At 34.6% G+C, this 17,657-nt stretch overlaps 1 protein-coding gene across 1 annotated transcript; it reads left to right on the top strand.

Moving 5' to 3' along the window:
- Positions 1-1,173: 1,173 nt before the first annotated feature.
- On the top strand, positions 1,174-14,174 carry ccdc22 (CCC complex scaffolding subunit CCDC22). Its single transcript, XM_083554791.1, has 16 exons — positions 1,174-1,588; positions 2,024-2,201; positions 3,538-3,670; positions 5,156-5,262; positions 5,458-5,542; positions 6,003-6,172; positions 7,104-7,316; positions 9,354-9,545; positions 9,771-9,890; positions 10,661-10,777; positions 11,318-11,419; positions 11,531-11,638; positions 11,735-11,830; positions 11,914-11,973; positions 12,134-12,208; positions 12,952-14,174. Exons 1-16 carry the CDS (start codon positions 1,539-1,541, stop codon positions 13,063-13,065), a joined length of 1,920 nt encoding a protein of 639 aa, XP_083410917.1. The 5' UTR covers positions 1,174-1,538; the 3' UTR covers positions 13,066-14,174.
- The last annotated feature ends 3,483 nt before the right edge of the window (positions 14,175-17,657 follow it).

The following is a 17,657-nucleotide window of genomic DNA, read 5'->3' as shown; positions in this document are numbered from 1 at the left end:
TGATTCTGATTCTGATACAAGATGTAATGATGAAAATCTGAGGTCATTCCGAATATTCATCGTCACGTACACATGTGCTTTAAACCTTTAGCAAATAATTTTTTTGGGTGTGACTCAAGTAACTGAGATGTAAATATATATTTTTGGCATCTTGTTCAAGTATTTCCCATGTTCAGTATTCATGTTGGATTTAATCCTGGTGTGACTCATAATGTCAGTTTTGCATGGCAGTCAGCCATGGCGTAGCTTCAGCCAGAATATTGATCGTTTCTTTTGGTTTCAGATGTGTGACATGCCAAGTTAATATACTGTATTATGCCTAATATAAATGCCAAATGTACATGTTTTATTTAAAGATGGCACATTTGGTAAGAGAACACAGAACATAGATAATGCTTTAACTGAAAAAAAGATGATATATGATATAATATAATCTTGATTATGTATAATCTTTGCTTGATATATTAACAGAAAAAGAATTATACACACACACACACACACACACACACACACACACACACACACACACACACACACACACACACACACACACATATATATATATATATATATATATATATATATATATATATATATATGGAGAATTATTTTTCTGTATAATCAAGATTATATCATTTGCAGTGTCCTATTTAATGTATTTGTATATAGGCCTATCAGAATAATAAAGAAGCATATATGTATGTATTTGTATATTTTAGGAGGACAAACTTCTTAATAATGCAGGTTTTAATTGTAAGCAGTAATGTAAAGTAATATAAAATACATTACAGGTTATTTATCTTAAGTTTTAAAATAAGAAGTAGCTAATGCACAACTCTCTTTAGAAAACACACAAGCCCATAAATAATATTCACTAATTTGGAAAGCAGGTATTGTCGCATATGCATGTTATATTAATTTTCACTGTACATTTACTCAGTGTAATATGTCGCTTATTTCTTCCTTCCTAACTGTTCATATGCTGGTTATCTGTAATTATTCACGAATCTGTCAATTTAAAGAGAAAAAAAAGTCACAGAGCATGTGCTTTAACGTCATTTGTGTCATGAGATTTGAACAGCTAGGCCTTATGGGAAAGTGTGTTTTAATGCCACGGTTGTCTAAACAAAGGCCAACTTTTTGCTGTTGCAACAAAACTACATTTCCCATAATGCATGTCGGCGGGCACTCCTTGCATATGACTTCCTCTTCACTTTTAGCAAAAGAAAAAAAAAAATACTGTGCACGCAAATAATTAATTTTCCCGTGTCCTTTTCATCGGGAGGATTGCACAGGGCATTAGTCATCCCACGAATTATTATTGTACTATCTAATTATGGAAACGCAGAATTCTTTCCTGTAGTTAGCATCCGTGCTAATACCGGACAGAAAGGCGATGCTAATGACGGTTTGCTCTGAGCGGCTACACAGAGCCTTTTTATAGTCATTTGGTTAAACGAGGTTGGGGCTCGTGTGCTGTTAGAAGATTTTGCAGCTTTATTCTAAAAAAAAAATAATAATAAAAAAAAAAATCCGTAATGGAAGAAGTCGACAGGATTTTAATTCATTCTCTAAGACAGGCTGGCACGTAAGTTTGGAAGATGTGAACTGTGTTTTCCAGTCTGATCACTGATCTGCAGCAAATTAGGTTCAGTTATTCGTGATCCATTAAAGCTTTAAAAAAAAAATAAGTTCTCTGTACATGTTCAGTGTGCAGTTAGGAAGTGCTGTTTGTAACTCTTTTACGTTTGTATCTCAGTACATTTGATTACTTATCCTGTAAGTTAGATCGTATTGCTACATATTTCTCTATACAAGAAGAAAGCATTTTTCTCCTTCTTTGGTGAAAATTCCTTGAAATGATTGGCTAATCAAAGTAAACGACAGTTTGGTTTCTTTGTCAGTATGTGCATATTTGTGCGACGCTTCCTTTCTTGCATCATTCGAATTTACAGCAATTGTCTCTTTCGAAATGCTTTAATGTTCACTGTTAAACCCTGTACCTCTCTTTTCCGTCCTGCAGTGATATACAGGAAGATGTGCAAAGTGTCAAGCAATTCACCAGTGAGCTCATAGTGCAGGCGGTGGTGAGGTGTGTGCGTGTGATTGACCCGGCTTTGGGCAGTGGACTCTCTCCCATGCTGCCCCCTGGCATGTCTGCCCGCTTCAGGGTGGGCATGAGCCTGGCCCAAGCCTGCCAGGTGAGAGATTAAAAACAAAATTAAAGTTAGGGCCAAGTGATGTGGGGAATAATATGAAATTGCTGTTGCTATGATATTTTTGTGGGAATGGGAATATAATTTTTTTCTTAACAGACACTATGTTTATGCTTTAAAGGTTTATGCATACTTGACGTCACACCCATATCTGGATCTTCCAAACCGTTCCACAAAGTATAAAATTTGTTAAAATGACTTTTTACACTGCATTGTTACAACTTCCCATCGCTGGAACTAAGAGGCCCAAACATGTTCTCTTGTACACAAACTGAGGCCCATACAATCATGTTTTAAGTGCAAGAACTTGAGTGTCTTGCATTCAGCCTCACTAAACACCAAGATAAACTGAAACACACACTGGCCCCCAGACCCCCTCGCCCAACATCCTTTACCTAAACTCAATAATACTCTTGCTGCTGAATGAACACATGATTAAGAGCACATCTTTCCCTCAGTGGCAGTTGTGATAACAGTAAAAGGCTAAATCTTGAATTTGATGCTCAACCAGCAAATATAATTCTGATGGGTTTATTCGTCCATATACCTTTGATCATACAATGTATTTTATTGTCAGTAGATCACTACTCTGATGTCTGGGCTAGTAAGGGATAATGTTAAACTATGGTTCTCAAATTGTGGTTCTTTAAGCATAGACGGGAGAACCATACATTCGTAATTCCCTTACCTTGCAGAAATCACAATTTGCCAAATATATTATATTTACTATTGTCTTTTTTTAGTTCTTTCTAGCCTTTTGTTTGGTGGTCAGTTGAATGATAGTAGGAAATACAAACCTCAGTAACTTAAGCAAAAAAATAATAATTACAGGCCTATAAATCATATCAACGTGAAGCTAATGTGTTCTACATGAGGATTTATATCATATACCTTATGTTTACATGGATGAATTATGACCATAAAATAAGGGTGAGGGTAGACGGTGAATAAGCTTCTGTATTTTGGTAACAGGAGTTATAAATACACCGTGTCTATAGTTTACAATTGTCTGTCTGTATGCTCATGATACGGCTTTTGAAGTTGTCTGGCTCACAGTAAGCGGTAATTGAAGAATAGCTCGTGGAGGATGTTAGACATAATAAAAAGGAAAATGCATTTTCTATGCAGAGAATTGGCCACAAAACAGAGCCTTTTTATTTGTAATTCTTGAAAAATATATATTTTTTAATTATTATATTTAATAAGGTATTTATAAACTCAGTCTTTTTTATATATATATAATTTTGTTATTTAAATCTCATTGAAAAGTACTAGATTAATAGATGATATGTCTTTTGTCTGCCTGTTTTTGTGTTTGTAGGACTTGGGCTATAAAGGGGAGATTGGCTACCAGACGTTTCTATATAGTAATGAGCCAGAGATCCGCTCTTTACTCATGTTTCTGGTGGAGAAACTGCCTAGAGAGAGTGCTGAGGTTTCAGACCAACCAGCAGGTACACAACAAAATGATCACAGTATGAATGTACAGGAATTCCTGCATACATGGGCATTACAATTATAAAAATTGTTTTAAATATGAATAACAGTAATTCAAATATTGTTTGTTATACAATATTTGTAAAAAAAATTGTCTGAATGGTACAATTGGTTCTGCAATGCCTCGCTTTCAAAAGTGTGACACCCACACACGTAGTATTTTGTGAGGCCTCTGCTAAAGAGGGCAACAAGGCCATGTTTCTGAAACATACACATATATAAGAATATGCATTCATTTTAAATAAATAATTATTCATAAAACTGATGGTCACTGCAAAAAAAAAAAAAAATGTATATTGTTGTTTTTTATTTTTTTATTTGAGGACAATATTTGAATCACTGGTGATCAATTTAACAGGTTGGATAAGAATGAATGTATTTTAAAGGAACATTTCTTTAATACATTTGGTATTCATTAAAATCCTTTAATGTTAATATTCTACAAGTGCTCCTGAGAACTTGATGTGAATGTGATCTTGATTGTCCTTCAGATTGTATAAATGGCATGGATTCAATTTTATATATATATATGGAATTTTATATATATGGAATAGCCTGTCATTTTTAAATAGCTCATTTATTTAAGTTGCTCACACAAATATAATAGATTTTGCAAAATACAGTTCCATTTTAATGCCATAAATTTGTGAAATTTAGATATTTTTCAGAAGTATATAAAAACTTTTGGCTATAATTTGCTCTGCATTTATATGCAGGAGACCATGGTTAAAGTCTCCATGTTATTATTATGGCAACATTTACACACAGCTGTACTATAATATCGATATTTTATACTCTGTGTGTAAAATGTATTTTAAACAGTGATATTTTCTTTGCCAAAATATTTCTGATATATATATATATATATATATATATATATATATATATATATATATATATATATATATATATATATATATATATTTATTTATGTGTACAGTATAAGAATTATATATTAAATATATGACTATAATCTTTAACCACAAAATTAATGTCTTGTTTCTGTATGCTGAAATACTTTGTGCAAACTTTTGCACTCAAAATGTGTGTACCTATTTGTCTTTTGGAAAATATCCAAAATCAACTCCCTTCTTCAAAGTAATAAGCTTTGTCTAACTGTGTTTTTGATGCTGTTTTTAGTTCAATAATACTCTATTGTTTGAGTTATGTCAACAGTTCAAAGGGAATTCAATTTGGTTTATTTTTTATGCACTAAACCCAAATAGAACAGTTTTGCAAAGCAATTTTGTACAATTTATAGCTATACTTTCAAAGCCACACATCACAGGCACAGTGGTGGGAGTTACCGGATTTCTCCTGATCATTTAATGCATGCTGCGTCTTGATTTTAGGAATACTTGCCGTTCGTGGAATGCATAAATAGAAACATCCAACTTGTTTCATGCTTCCCTTTGTTTCTTGACACATTGCTTCTCTCTTAGGGAAGTCTGCTCTCCTGCAGAAGGCCATCGCAGCCCAGATTAAAGCTCAGCTAGCATTGCCCTGGCTTCCTCCATCCTGCAGACTGCCCCTGCAGCGCAAAACCCAGGTACAACAAGGCCACTAAGGGTGCGCTGCTGTGTTTTACATGATAGATATAGCAGTTTAAATGCGTTGTGTATATTCAGTCATTTGATTATTACATTTTTTTACACGCCTGTCCTTTTAATGAGCATTTTGCCTTAACATTGTTGATGGATTATATATTCAAGTTGCTCTAGTAATAATGAATATTTGACTTCAGAGTCCTGGTCCATGTCACAGTTTCCATGCCCAGCCACTGAGTCTACCATACTCACTGAAAGTTCCTGCCAAGAAACAGTCTAAAGGTACTGTAAATTCACCTGCATCCCCCCCCCCCCCCTTTATATTGTAGTAGATACATTTCAGGGATCATCAACCGGCAGATCACAGGCATTATGAGAAACATGCAAAATATTTTAGCTAACAGAACAGAATACAAATACTAGCTAAACATAAGAAACAATTGGTTATAATAATCTAAATGACTTTAGTTTTATACATGTGAAAGTGGCTACTGTTGCAGGGATGGTATTAAGCCTTTCCAGAAGAGCAAAGTGTACAATTTAATACACTTTGTGAACATCTATTTGAAATTTATAGCCACAAACTAATTCGATTAATAGTTCAGCATAAAAGATTATTGTTATATTGTTTATATAAGTGGTATCCATAAGTTTTGTATAGGACTTATATTTTGTATATTAGTCCTATACAGAAAAGTAGTTAAATATCTCTGCTCCAATGCATGTATAAATTTTTTCACAGAGGTGAAGGACTACTGGAGAGAATATTTATTGCCTGTGACATCTCAGCCTTCTCAAGCTGCCTCAGTGCCTGCCTCTCTGTTGGAGAACCATGTTTCTGAACTCAGCGCAGCACAGGAGTGGGAGAACGAGTGGAACAACCAAGGCCTTCTTTCCAGACTTACTCCTGAGGTGAGTCATTATAGACACAAGCACATCACAGACACTTGCACACCAAGTCAGTGATGTCATGCTGCCCAAGGAACAGTTCACAGTTTTGAATTCTGTAAAGTGTAATATACTTGAGTAATTGGGTTTTATGAATGTGTTGCTCAATAAAGCTAATTGTAATTAAAAGAAATTATAAAATCATTTTGATTATGATTTTTGTCTTGTCTACCAAATCCAATAAATTTTAAGTATGTTCATTCACAAGTTTATTCCATAGTTCCGCATGCGGTAACCTGTCATCATTGAAAAAATGTTGCAGCGAAATTCAGTGTCTGGCAGAAGTTTGGAGAAACATTATTTTATAGTTATCGAGAGATAACTATAAAATAACATGCATGTTCCCTTTGTTTATACGCAACAATTATGTAATTTAATGATATAAATATTTACTTTGACCAAACAAATACACTGACCATAACATGATGACATTATAACATTATGACCAGTGAAGTGAATAACACTGATTATCTCTTCATCATGGCGCATGTTAGTGGGTGCGATATATTAGGCAGCAAGTGAATATTTTGTCCTCAAAGTTTGCTGTTGCCTTCACGTTAATGTGACATTCAGCATTCAGGTCTTTTCGGGCCTGTCTGCTAACCCATCTCTCTCTTGAAATTTCACACTTAATGTCGATTTTCAGCCTACAAACAGACCACTTGTCTGTACTGTGGCAGCTATTCCTGTACCTGAAAAAGTCAACAAGTGCTAATCTTAGCTGATATTTATGAGAATGTTGTGCTTCTTCTGAATGGAATTAGTCCATAAAGACTGTGGTAGGAAGGAAAAAAAATACTGTCATTTCACAGTGGTTTTCAGAAAGGTTCAACTCATGTAAAGCTGCCAATTATCTGAGATCCTACTTATTTTTCTATTGCTCTTATTTCTACAGGATTATCGCTCAAGGAAAAGAATGCGGATGCAGAAGCGAATAGAGGAGCAGCTAAGGGCAGCTGCCCAGCCTCGGCCCGACTCGCACAATGCCACACGTTCGACCTCTGACCTTTCTGAGTTGTTAAACTCCTTTGCAGGGGCTACCACAGGAGGTGATGTCCTGACCAAAGGCACACGCTTTACTCACTCTGAGAAATTCACCTTTACACAGGTAAATGTCCGCTTGTGCTGTTCTTTAGAGGTTGCACCTGGCGAAAAATTGTTTCCCATATTAAAGAATAATTAAAGACAATGTCGTGGGTTGGAGCTCAGACAGTAGGAGAATTATTTGGATAACTGAATAAACTTCTTTTTCCAACCTTGTTAAAGAGATAAGCTAATAAATACATGATAAATACAGCTATCTTAATTGTAATTGAAATTATTAACAGAAGAATATTTTACTTAACTCGCGTGCTTTTGGCTTTTCATTGTGTATACGGTCGTCCCTCGATTTATCGCGGTTCGAATCTCGCAGTCCCAATTTATCCCGATTTTCAATTTGGCACATAACTATTTTGTTTTGCCAAAGGTCACGATTTCAGTTCATCAGAAGTAGAATTACAAGAAACCGTAGGTTTCTGCTTATTTATTGGATGCAATATTCTCTAAAGTAAAAAAAATTATGGGGTTAAAGACATACATCACCAGATTTAGCCAATGAAAATAAAGAATGCAGTGTATCTTTAACTCAGCCCCTTTTTTGACCTCATAGGACACTTCAACCAATAAACACACAGAGAAACTATGCATAGGCTACACTACAGTACTGTACTATAGTACTCACTATAAATGTGATATTTCTACAAATTGACACAAAATTTATCTCGCTGTGTTTTTGCAAATGTTTTCAGTGTGGGAGGATGATTTATGGCTTAAAATAAAAAACCCGCATTTTTGGGGTGGCGTCCATTTATCGCAGAATTGTTTTTCGTTGCCGGTTTTGGCAAGTAACTAAATAAACGGGGATGACTGTATTACACATTTTCTGTCATGATATCCAGCTACATTTGTTTGGGGTAAACATTTATTGCAAGCTGTTAGTGTTGTGCAATTGGACAAAACATTTTTTATGAATTTTTTTTTAGAAATCTAAGCAATGCCTTGTTTGATTTGAACACTTTAAACCAATATCATAGTTTGACTTAATTTTTAAGATTTTTAAACACTAGCCAATTGTCACAGTAACTCCAAGCTAAATTTAAAGATCCCTGTATACCCTGTAAAAATGTTTACTTTTTGAAGTTGGAATATCTTTAATATAGTCACATTACATAGTATTTTTTACATGATTGTAGTAAAACAAAACAGAAAAACCTGTTTTTGGTCATTTTCTGTTTCAATCTTGAAATTGTCTTGCTGTGTAGGCAGATAGTTTGCTTATTTTAAACCTTTATTTTTATAAAGAAGCAAAAACGATTAGAACAATGGCAAGCTTGAAATTAGTAAGAACTACTAGTCTATTTATTTATTTTTTGCCCTGTAATTTCTTGTATTGTTGGGAATTTAGATTTAGAAATTTCTCAGAATAAGATTATGTAACACCTAGTGATTTTTTTTTTAGCTAACTTTTTGGTTAATAGTAGGTTGTGGTTAGCATGTAGACTTTTCAGGGATTTTTTTTTTTTTTTTTTTTTTCTAGTCACTAAATACATCTGTTAATTTGGGTCCATTTTATGAGAGGTTGTATTTTCCTTTTCAAAGGATTAATTATTCAGTTGGAATGTGATAAGCTAATACTGCTGACTGCTAGGCAAATTTTAGAGGTGTGAGTAAAACATCACGTTTCAAATAAAGTAAATTGCTGATAATAATTCCACAGATCTTTTGTGGATTGAGTTCAATTCTAACCAAAAATCAGAATCAGCACAATGCCACAATTCAAGGGTTAGATTTTGTGGTTGGCTAGAAAACCACTTTATTTAAAAAAAATAAATAAATAAAAAAAAAAACCTGAATTGTTCATCGGGTATCCAAAGATAGATACAAAAAATATATATGTAGATTTTTTTTTTCCCCTGGCCCAAAACAATTAGACTATTACATTTAAAAAATCTGAGTGTTTATTAGGGGAGTTCTGCAGAATAAGGTACATCATGAGTACTCAGTATGGTATAAAGTTAAGTTTGCAAGTTTCTTTTCATACTATGGTGCCTTTCACCTCCTAGTGGCTACACAAATACACACACGAAGTGTATTTATTTTGCAGGAACCTGATAAAGCTGCTCAGCAGATGGCAGCAGCAGCAAGTGCACTTCCCAGCTCCCACCAATCTGAGGAGGACCTAAAGGTCCAGCAGGAGGCAGAAATCTCAGCACTCCAGCAACAACTCCAGCAACTTTCTGTCCAAATGGAGGAGGTGGGCGGGGACATTAGGCAGCTGACAGTGTCCATTCACCAGGTAAAGACTACTACTTTTTTTTTTTCCTAATAACCTCCCTAAGCAGTAATATTCAACTGAGTCTATATGTAGTTTGCATTTGTACAATTTCTGAAACTTTTCTGAAACAAATTTTTGAAACTATTCACAAGCTTAAAACCTGAATACTGTGGATTTCAGATTACCGAAATGTTTGGCAATAGTTAATGCCTGAAAACTTGTGGTAATATAAATTTGTTATGGTAGGTATCAGATAAGCTGAAACAGAGAGAGGTACTTAACTTGGAGCAGGAGAACACTGTCATGGTTAAAAAACAGACCATCAACCTCCTACCAGATGCTGAGAACAACCTGATCAAACTACAGGTATGTGAGCTGTCCTCAAATTACACTTAAACTTATTGATCCTGTGAGGGGAACTTGTTACAGCAGCAGCAGGTTACACAAATGGTAGGGGGAGTAAAACAAACAAACACTGGTAACACACCAAGGTCTCTCTGCTCAAGAATGCACATGAACAGGCCTGTCTGAAGTTTGCCAATAAACACCTGAATGATTCAGAGAAGGCTTGAGAGAATTTGATGTGGTCAGATGAGACCAAAATTGAGCTCTTTGGCATCAACTCGACTTGCTGTGTTTTGCTAATATGACCCTAAGAACACCACTATCAAGCATGGAGGCGGAAACATTTTGCTTTTATAGCTGTTCCTCTGCTAAGGGTACAGAAAGACTTCACCACATAAACAAGGCCATGGACTGTAAAATATTGAGAACCTCAGCCAGAACACTGAAGATGGATCGTGGACGTGTCTTCCAGCATGACAATTACCCAAAACACACAGCCAAGGCAACAATCTGCTGGTCTTATAGCCCATTCCAGCCTTGTGCATGTCTAAAATCTTGTCCCTGACGTCCTTTGACAGCTCTTTGGTCTTTCTGGTGGTGGAGAGGTTTGAATGGTAGAGGTTAAATCTGTGACCGGTGTCTTTCATACACATGAGTTGATAGTGGTAGTACTTTCCTAAAGGGACAGGACTAATTTGGGTGTGTGGAAGTCAGAATTCTTGCTAATTTGTTATGGGATCAAATACTTATTTCACTCGATCAAATACAAATTAATTGAATGTGTGTTCCAGAGCCTGGTGGAGGCGAGCTCTAAGCGAGTGGTTCATTTGGCCACACAGTGGGAGAAACACAGAGCACCGCTTATTGATGAACACCGTCGACTCAAGGAACTCTGCAGTAATCGAGAGGTGAGATCACATTATACATGATAACATTCAACATAGAACAACATTATTTGCTTATATTTCCACTTCAATTAATCTTGCCTTCTGTAGGTTGTAACAGAAATGTTTGTTTTGCATTCTTAATTTGATGGATACAAATATTAATGGTGCAAAAGCTGGTTACAATATTTCAGCATGTAGCCATACTACATGAGCGCATATTCTGTCACAAATTTTACAAAAGTAATTAGCTTTAGAAGATTTTGTAATAAACATAATTGGAAATGTTTTCCTTCAACTAAAAATCACTTATCTGTCTGTCTGCTCCCACATTCCTGAGAGCAAAAACTTTGTCACTTTCAATGCAACTTCAACTTTCATACTTCAAGACACACTTGTTCTTTTTGTCAGAATTTTGTCAGACACAGCTTCTCTTTTTTAGTAGTAGTTGTTTTTAATAGGGTTTTGCTCAAATAATGTACTGGGTTTTCAGACACCTGAGCACACGCTTTCTATGTGCAATCACGAATGACTGTGACAATGATCGTTAAAATCTGTTATTAGATGGAGTCGTCCAGAAAGTTATCTGAAATCAAAGAACTTCATGATAGAATCCGACAGTGTGCTGAGGAGGCCAAAAAGAAGGAGAGCCTATATAAACAACTGGTAAAAGAAAAATGGATTGCATTTTTTTTTTTTACGAAAAACTTCTTATTTTGTGAACTTGTCCAGTACGTTGTCTTTAAATGGTGTTTTTTTTCCACGTTACTGGTGCAGATCACAGAGTACGAGACTTTGCCTAAAGATGTTTGCCGCTCGGCCTACACTATGAGGATCCTGGAAATTGTCGGCAACATTAAGAAACAGAAGGAGGAAATCACAAAGGTCTTCACTGATATTATTCGCACACTGTATAATGCTGTTTTAACTGAATTGAACATTTGAATTGCTGGATTTTAAACTGGGCTTTGCGCATGGCAGATTTTGTCGGACACTAAAGAGCTGCAGAAAGAGATTAACAGCCTTACAGGAAAGCTCGACAGAACGTTTGCTGTCACAGATGAACTGGTTTTTAAGGTAAGTCTTCAGTAACTGAATAACTAAAACAGTTCAGCTGGAGGGCTGCTTATTTATTGTGTGTTTCTGGTTTTATTTTACAGGATGCTAAGAAAGATGAATCTGTCCGTAAATCTTATAAATACCTGGCTGCCTTACACGAGGTAAAAACATATGAGGCGCGTTGAAAACGTCTCAGGTTCAACTCGGGAATTAACCGTAATAACGCACAATAGCTTTATATAAATATGTCAATATTTGTGTGTGTGTTTCTCGACTATGATTACTCTAGCAGTGTCCTATGACTTTTTCCGTTTCTCTCAGAACTGCTCCCAGCTTATTCAGACTATAGAGGACACCGGCAGCATCATGAGAGAGATCAGAGATCTGGAGGAACAGGTATGTGAACGTTGTGGGGTTTTGTTTACAACTAATGTGTTCCTTTGATTGTCCAGTCACATTTGAATCTTTCTACATTAAGAATTGCAAGATCTGAACATTTTCTGTTTAAGTAAAGCAAATCTGCTTAGTAGTACACTATTCTCTTTACCTGTAATATTCGCCTCAAATGTGTTGATGTCCGGCAAAATAAATTTACTTGCAGATACATTAATAGAATAGGGCTGGATAAGCAGCTAACATGACTGAATATTAACCAAAGTTTTGTTGGCAAAATGGTGACAAACACCTGAGCAGAGGAAACTGTTTTCTACTTGAAGCCTAGAATAAATGCACGTTGTCAACAAAACTTTTAAGCAAACAGTGTTAACACTTTGGTAATCAGACCAGAAATGGTAAATAAATTTTGGTTTCTTTACTTATGAAATTCTGTGAAAACCTTTTTTTTTTTTACCATGCACTTATTGATTCTGTTGCCGCATTATTCAATTCATTATTTAATTATTCAACACAGAACAAATACTGGATTGTAGTCATAGAATTCACTAATATATATATATATATATATATATATATATATATATATATATATATATATATATATATATATATATATATATATATACATATATAGTACATTTTCTTAGCTTTGTGCTCATTTTAGTGTCTTTAATCTCAATTAACATTCATAATATTGTATATGAATTGTGTTACCAGTGCCTTCTTAACCTTTCTTTCTGTAGATTGAGACTGAAAATGGTAAAAAGACTGTTAGCAACCTGGAGAAGATTCTGGAAGACTACAAGGCTATCCGACAAGAAAACTCTGCCCTAGCTGCTAAGATAAGAGAAGGTTAACTCACACGGGGGAAGTGTTTACTGGGACTATACAGACACTATGACCGGCTAACGGTAAAGCTAGTGTCGCTCCATCTCCAAGCTCATGGGCAATCCGTGATCTCTATTAATTCAAACCCAAAACCTACAACGCCGCTTTTGGCTGGAGATGTGGACACAATACTCTTTTGTATCAAAATGACAGAATTTTAGTTTGTTGTGAAAATGTTGCCACCATTTGAATGTATTCTGATCTTCTGCTTCTCCTCTCATTTGGCCTTGACTACAGGAGGCTTGGTACATGTGCTTTGCCTGTACACAATGACAACTTATATTGTGTAGCCAAAAAATGTCCGTTAACTGTGACCCCTGATTTTGTACTAGTCAAACTTGGTAATGTGAGCACTGGAATATTATAGAGGTATAAAAAGATTTTCATTGGGATTCATCTTATGCAGTATCTATGCTATGTAAGATTTTGTATAACATCTGTGTAATGTCTTGCCCATGGTTTTGAGCTGCACTATGAATTTGCAAGCAGTTATTTAAAGTCAGTGTGTTTGCTGATGATCTACAGCAGTCATTCGAGTCATATAGTTGAGTAGTGTATCAATGCTGAGAACAACACTGATTGTTTCCTACATCTTGTATGTTGAGATAATTAGGACTAACTGTACTTCCAATCAAGTATTATCTAAAAATGACTTTTGTAGATAAAGCCAATCTCTAAAGTGTTTGATTTTTAGAGCTACCACAAAAAAAAAAAAACAATGGTTGCCAATGTCTTTTTTAATCAGTCTTACTTAGTCGAGTCGAACAGATAAGTTATCCATTTTTTGTTTTCTGCTAAATCTTTTCTGCAAATTGTTTGCAGAGTGATTGACTGCAAAATAGCTGGAGAATAAATAATACAACCCTATTGAATGGTCAAACTAATTGGAAAAGATTTTGATTTTTTTTTTTTTCTTTCATGAAAGAAATGGTTTAAAAAAAACAAAAAATACAGCTTTTATACCATTGTGAGATTCTTGTCACTCATTTGATTAAAAAGAATGCAAAAAAAGGATTAGTGAAATGTATTCAAAATTTTATGTACTTTTGCATACTAATATAGTACATACATTAATGCATCATACGTGTTTTGTATTTTCTCTCAAATGTTTATTGTATATATCTGTCTGACAAATGGCCTCGCACACAAAGGGAGGTGGAAACAGGGTTTATTGATTCTCTAAACCCTCGTCTAGTGTTGCGGACCTTGTGCGTGAAGGCACATTCATCAGCTGGGCTCCTAATCAATAAAAGGACGAACCAAGGATAAGGACACAGACAGGAAGCATTTGCTTAATTCTTATCAGTTTTGTGAAATGTCGAGATGAGATTAGCGTTTCAAAACGGAAAACTAGAAAATATTGCCTTAGAAAAATTGACATGTATCCCTTGCAACACTGCAACAATTTTGATACTGCTTTTTGTGTTCCTTCTTTTTAATGAGAGAATATTTGTCTTGTCCATCCATTTTTTTTTTATATGTCCTTTTTTTGGCAAAGATTGATGGATAGAAGTGGTTGTAAAAAATATTATTTTAGTAAAATCCCACAGCTAATTTGCACACAATGTTTCAGGGTAAATGTAACACATTTCTGTGTCAAGAATGATTCTAAAACAACACAAAAGAGAGCTTTTCTCGTGGAATTTATAGTCAGTTCTCAGGATCAACTTACCATAAAAGTGGCAGTTTTGTGTATAGAGTGAGAAAAACAGCATAAAAAAAACTTTTACTGCTGCTACTTGCAGTTATGATGAATATATTATTAAATGATTTGAGGTCAGAGCTAACTATGTGTTTACACCACTATATGTACTATAGCTTTTAGAATTACGTTTCTAGAAACGCAAATGTTCATACAAGTGTGAAGGAGGGGACAGAACTGAAGTGCAAATGTGTATAATCTTTTTAAAATGTAAAAACTACTCATGTCTAATGATTCACTTTCTTAAATTTCTCTACCTTAATGATCATTTAAAACCTTTATAGTGCACTGTACAGTGGGTGGAAAATGAATATACTCAGTATGCAATATGTAACTATCAAACTATCAAAAAAGCAATACACTTACTTTGCTATAGTGTTCCTTAAACCAGGGGTGCACACACTTTTTCAGCATGCGAGCTACTTATAAAATGACTGTCATAATGATCTGCCTACTTAAAAATGCTTAAATAAATATAGATTTATTAAGTCATGCGATCTACCCACACTACCTTTGCGATCGACTGGTAGATTGCGATCAACGTATTGGGCACCCCTGCCTTAAACAGTCTATGTAATAACCAATTTCAAGGTTACATATTCTCCATTTTTTAACATCTGTGTGCAATTAAAGTAAGTTATTTGAGAGCTTGAATAAAAATATATGTATATATTTTGGCAGCAGTATAGGAAAAAATGCAGAATGGCTCCACATCAGGTTAGACAAATATAAAATGATTTCCAAGGCTTCGAAAAAAAATACACCTAATGCCACCCACAGTCTGCCATAATCTGTCTGTTCAATAATACTAAATAACTAGGGGGGGGGGGGGGGTCAAAAAGACAATGGGAACAACAGCTTGGATCTTCAGGACTGCATGTTGGAATGGCAGTAAGAAAGCCATTTTCTAAAAAGATCTATCTTTAGTCCTGTTTGAAGTTTGCACAGACACCTGAAAGGTACTATAACCAACATTCAGAAGCTTTTGTTTAGGAACTATTTTGCTATTACCAAAGCACGATCCTGGTGGGAAGCATGGTCGTGGAAGCATAATGCAACAGGTATGTTTCTCATCAGCAGGGACTGGTGAGCTTTTTAGGATTGTGGAGAGGTATAGGCTCAAGTAGATTCTGGGGATGAACCTAATGAAATGCAAGATGTTTGAAAATGGTATAAAGCCGAATCTTTGTGAAGTTGGTTGATAAGGCTCACATTCTGGAATGGTCTTACCCAAATTCAACTAAAATACACTATTTCCAAAAGTATTGGGTCATCTAGTACGGTATGTGATTTTTTTTTTTGCATCCCACATTTAGTCCCAATTTGCTCTAATAATTTCCTCCAATCTTATGGAAAAAAAAAAAAAAAACTAAGCTTTTCCAGATTGAACAGTTCTGCAAAATGGAGTAGGAATAAATTTCCCCCAAAAAATGAAAATAATAATGTTAGTTCTAACTAATACCTAATGTGCCTCTGGCAAGTACTGACTCTCATGGGTGATTCTTTTTCAAATGAAAATGAACCTGCGGGATACATTCAGCACGCTGTATTGTTCAAAGGATCATATCTAAATAAATAAAACATTTTCCAGTTCAAATTGAGAGTGAATAGGTGTGTATACAAGTTATATCCATTGCATGTTCAATACACAGAATTTCTCAGACTTGAGAATTTATTTATAATGTAAAAAAAAGCAATATCCATGTTTGAAAACATAACTTGAAAAATGGAGGTTGCTACTAAAATGCAATCAAATATTTAAGTTGTTTTGGATTTTATTGTTGTGCACTGAAATAAAATGTTTTATCGATTAAAATTGGATAGTGGATTAAATTATTTATACATATAATTTAGCCAGTTATATTGATATTATTGTATTATACTTAGAATATTTAGCAAATTCAGCAGTTCTATTCATATTTCCATGAAACACTATGACTAATCTGCTTCACATAAATGATTTAAGAAAAAAGCACCAGGGTGTTACTGAGCATTTCTTTTTTAAAATCAGAGATCTTGTGGACATTAACTGTAAAGTCAAGTATAAGCAAAACAGCAGTAGGAGCAGGAATTTTATCAGAATTATGTCTGCACCTGAAAAACAATCTTTTTTTTAGTTATTCAGCACAAAAGACCAGAATTTTTATATTTTTTTACTCTTTATATATTACTTTTTTTCGGTTTTCTTTTTTAAATGAACAGTCTTTTTTATAAAAATAATGGCTAATTTACTTCAATTAGCTTAAACAAGCAAATATTACATGCCGGTGTTTAAGGAGAAAGGAAGCATACATGGTTCAGTGCTCACAGAACTAAAGTACTTTCATGTGCATGTTCTGAATTGATTCATTGCTCTAAGCTCATGAATAGCTCAGTTTGTATGCGGTTAATGGCACCTTGCAGGCATTTTAATGATCATGCTCACAGACACTACTCTGTGTGCTCAGGTCAGATGAGCTCATTTTTGAAAGATACATAGAAACATACAAATATATATGGTTTGAGAACTTACAATGACATACAGTGTGGCTTTAAATAATTTTTTTTTTATGAACATAACCTAGTCTTCTTAAGACCATATGGTTGTTTTCATGTAGCCAAGGCATGATATGCTTACAGCAACAGTGCACAATACAAAACACAATGTTTCATTAATCATAATATGTCACATGGCAGTAATACCATATCATATATTACTCAACAATTATAAGGACAATTATAAAGAACTAACTTATAGGCAATATTCATAACTTTTATAGCTTGCACATTCTTTTATATAACCTTATTACCACTTTATCTGTGTAAAGCTGCTTTGAGACAATGTCGATTGTAAAAAGTGCTATACAAATAAAATAGAAT

The sequence above is a fragment of the Silurus aristotelis genome (assembly GCF_946808225.1).
Source record: "Silurus aristotelis genome assembly, chromosome: 11".
In the NCBI taxonomy this organism is placed as follows: domain Eukaryota; kingdom Metazoa; phylum Chordata; class Actinopteri; order Siluriformes; family Siluridae; genus Silurus; species Silurus aristotelis.
This window is presented reverse-complemented; position numbering and strand designations above follow the sequence as displayed.

Coding starts and splice junctions, on each gene's coding strand:
- ccdc22 (XM_083554791.1), top strand. CDS start 1,539: ATGGAAGAAGTCGACAGGATTTTAATTCATTCTCTAAGACAGGCTGGC. Junction 2,202..3,537: donor GCCTGGCCCAAGCCTGCCAG/GTGAGAGATTAA, acceptor TTGTGTTTGTAG/GACTTGGGCTATAAAGGGGA. Junction 9,891..10,660: donor ACAACCTGATCAAACTACAG/GTATGTGAGCTG, acceptor TGTGTGTTCCAG/AGCCTGGTGGAGGCGAGCTC.